The 3401-nt window shown below is 45.9% G+C and overlaps 1 protein-coding gene across 1 annotated transcript in view; it reads left to right on the top strand.

Annotated features, from left to right (window-relative positions):
• LOC125290545 overlaps nt 1-2034 on the top strand; it is a 4768-nt gene extending 2734 nt beyond the window's left edge. Inside the window, exons 6-7 of the mRNA XM_048237215.1 lie at nt 1414-1559; nt 1919-2034. Of these exons, the coding sequence (XP_048093172.1) occupies nt 1414-1559; nt 1919-2027 (255 nt within the window). The 3' untranslated portion in view covers nt 2028-2034. The remainder of the gene's footprint in view (nt 1-1413; nt 1560-1918) is intronic.
• Nucleotides 2035-3401: the final 1367 nt, after the last annotated feature.

The following is a 3401-nucleotide window of genomic DNA, read 5'->3' as shown; positions in this document are numbered from 1 at the left end:
ACATCAATAGATCTACTGCAGAATGGACCTTTCTGCAGAATCTGTATTTATACTTAAATAATCTCATATGTATTTATACGTAGATAACAGCATATGTATTTATACGTAAATAATCTCATATGTATTTATACATGAATAACGGCGTATGTATACATAAATAACAGCATATGTATGTATGTATGTATGTATACATAAATAACAGCATATGTATGTATGTATGTATACATAAATAACAGCATATGTATGTATGTATGTATGTATGTATACATAAATAACAGCATATGTTTACTAGGGGTGGCACGGTTCACAAAACCCACGGTTCGGTTCGTATCACGGTTTTAGGGTCACGGTTCGGTTCGTATCACGGTTTTAGGGTCACGGTTTTCGGTTCTGTACGGTTCTTGTTGTTATTTTTTCTTTTAAATCTTTAACACTTGAGAAATACCATACAAAAAGGTAGAATGTGTTATTGCCATCTACAGGATTTTTTTTTGTGCCTTTTTAGCAAACTAAGATTGACTGAAATATTATGGAATATTTTATTTCTACACATAGCGTAGCGTAGCCGAGCTATGCAAGATGGCTTCTAGGCCACATAACATTGTCAAGCCCTGTGAATGTGCACTTTCCCTCCTGTCACTCCTCTAGCTTCTCTCAACAGGGCTATTTGCTCAACAGGGCTATTTGCTCATCAGGGCTATTTGCTCACAGAAACTAAACGTTAGATCGTGAGGAAGACCCAAAACAAATTGTAATGATATTTTATTTTCGAGGGCTTTTGAGATGTGAGGTTATTACCTTACAGTAAAATAAATGATTATTAGCCGACTACACGTCTCTTCTGCAGGCAGGAGCGGAGTGGCCGCTCATATAGCCTCCTGCTCCCCTTTTTTGTTTCAACACACCAGACTGGCGCATCCTCCACCTCCGTGCTGCCTTCCTTATCGCTCCCACTTGCCATTTCTGCACGTGGGCAGCACTGCACGCCTCCGCTTTCACGCAAAAGGGAAAAAAACTGTCACATATGGGCATGAGGCTACATTACGCAAGCCATGAACCGTCAAAACCGTACGATGCACACATGCCCCGAACCAAGACAAGCGAACCGAACGGTTCCCCTAATGTATACCGTAATTTCCCAACTATTAGCCAAGGTTTATACATTGATTTTGCAGAATTTCTTCAGCTATGAGTTATATACACGGGGGCAGTTCATATGGTATCAATATGATTTTGTTTCTTTTAACTTTCATAAAACACTGCCCTGCGGCTTATACACAATGCGGCTAATACACAGGAAATGACTGTACGTAAATAATGGCATATGTATTTATATGTAAATAACGCCATATGGATTTATTCTCCAGTAGACAGCGTTATGACTCTCCTGTTGTTCTTTGTGCTGTCTCCTAGCAACGCATGCAGTCTCTGGAGGCCAAAGGCAACACTCCGCTGTACGACGCACTGGACCTCGCTGCCGCGGAGCTTGGCAAGATGAAGGAGCAGTTTCCCCAGTGTCGCCTCCGCGCACTGTGCCTCACCGATGGCTACGACACCTCGTAAGCAGCGGCTTATGTTTCAGCGTGTGTGTGTCCGTGTGTGTGTGTGTGTGTATGTCTCATAAACAGCAGCTAGCATTCTGCCTGTATGTGCTGCTCTCGTGAGTAGCAGTGTCCCCTGTCTGTTAGGGGTATGTTTCAGCGTGTGTGTGTGTGTGAGAATGTTACCTTGATAGGAAATGCGCTATATAAACCCAGTTGCCTTGCCTTGATAGGAAATACGCTATATAAACCCAGTTGCCTTGCCTTGATATAAACACAGCTGCCTTGCCTTGATATAAACACAGCTGCCTTGCCTTGATATAAACACAGCTGCCTTGCCTTGATATAAACCCAGCTGCCTTGCCTTGCGTGCCCAGGTCCTCCCAGTCCCCGGTGGAGGTTAGCCTTGCGTGCCCAGGTCCTCCCAGTCCCCGGTGGAGGTTTGCCTTGCGTGCCCAGGTCCTCCCAGTCCCCGGTGGAGGTTAGCCTTGCGTGCCCAGGTCCCTCCCAGTCCCCGGGTGGAGGCTTGCCTTATGTGCCCAGGTCCTCCCAGTCCCCGGTGGAGGCTTGCCTTGCGTGCCCAGGTCCTCCCAGTCCCCGGTGGAGGTTAGCCTTACGTGCCCAGGTCCTCCCAGTCCCCGGTGGACCAATAAGCTGCTGAGCTCCTGCATCGTGGTGGACAGCATCCTGGTGCGAGGGAGAGACGAGACTCTGGTCGGCAACGAGAACATTCTGGAAATCAGCCGAGATGACCGAGTGCTTCATGGAATCACCAACGCTACAGGTCAGTCAGTCAAAGAGATGGAATGTGTCAAGCACGACAGTCCAGACTATAGTTGTGGATGGATGGAGTGTCGTTTTTATGGAATTTAAAAAATAGGGAAAAAACTAGCGAAATTGCCTCAATGTCTTGAGACAACCTGTTATGAACAATAAACGCACAGTTATGACACTTTGAAAACCACTCAGAATTTGTTTGTTTGTTTGTGTGTTGTTGGTGCTGCTGTAGGGGGCTGCTGCTTCAAGCCGGCCACAAGCACAGAAGCCCTGAAGCTGTTTGAGATGGAGACGGTGCTTTCGCTGGAGAGCAGGAGACTCAAGAGGAAACCTGTGGACACCATCAAGAGTCTGGTAAGAGAGAACCATAGAACCAGTTACATAGAACCAGCCTGTGGACACCATCAAGAGTCTGGTAAGAGAGAACCATAGAACCAGTTACATAGAACCAGCCTGTGGACACCATCAAGAGTCTGGTAAGAGAGAACCATAGAACCAGCCTGTGGACACCATCAAGAGTCTGGTAAGAGAGAACCATAGAACCAGTTACGTAGAACCAGCCTGTGGACACCATCAAGAGCCTGGTAAGAGAGAACCATAGAACCAGTTACGTAGAACCAGCCTGTGGACACCATCAAGAGCCTGGTAAGATGGAACCAGTTAGCCATCAAGAGTCTGGTTAGACAGAATCATTAAACGTCTAGGGTACTAGTGTGCATCCTGTTCTAGTTTGACATGTGTTTCCTGTCCTAGTTTGATGCGTCCTCCTGTCGTAGTTTGATGTGTGTTTCCTGTCTTAGTTTGACGTGTTTCCTGTCCTAGTTTGACGTGTTTCCTGTTTCCTGTCCTAGTTTGACATGTTTTCTGTCCTAGTTTGACGTGTCCTTCCTGTCCTAGTTTGACGTGTGTTTCCTGTCGTAGATTAAGGTGTGTTTCTTGTCCTAGTTTGACATGTTTCCTGTCCTAGTTTGATGTGTGTTTTCTTTTTCCTGTCCTAAGGGTGATCTGAGTGGAGGTTTTTCCCGCCGTGGCTATGACAAGCAGCCTGACGTAAAACTGCCCGAAGAAATCAAGAGTAAAGTT

The sequence above is a fragment of the Alosa alosa genome, unplaced genomic scaffold (genome assembly GCF_017589495.1).
Source record: "Alosa alosa isolate M-15738 ecotype Scorff River unplaced genomic scaffold, AALO_Geno_1.1 AALO_1.0_unplaced_60, whole genome shotgun sequence".
NCBI lineage: Eukaryota > Metazoa > Chordata > Actinopteri > Clupeiformes > Clupeidae > Alosa > Alosa alosa.
This window is presented reverse-complemented; position numbering and strand designations above follow the sequence as displayed.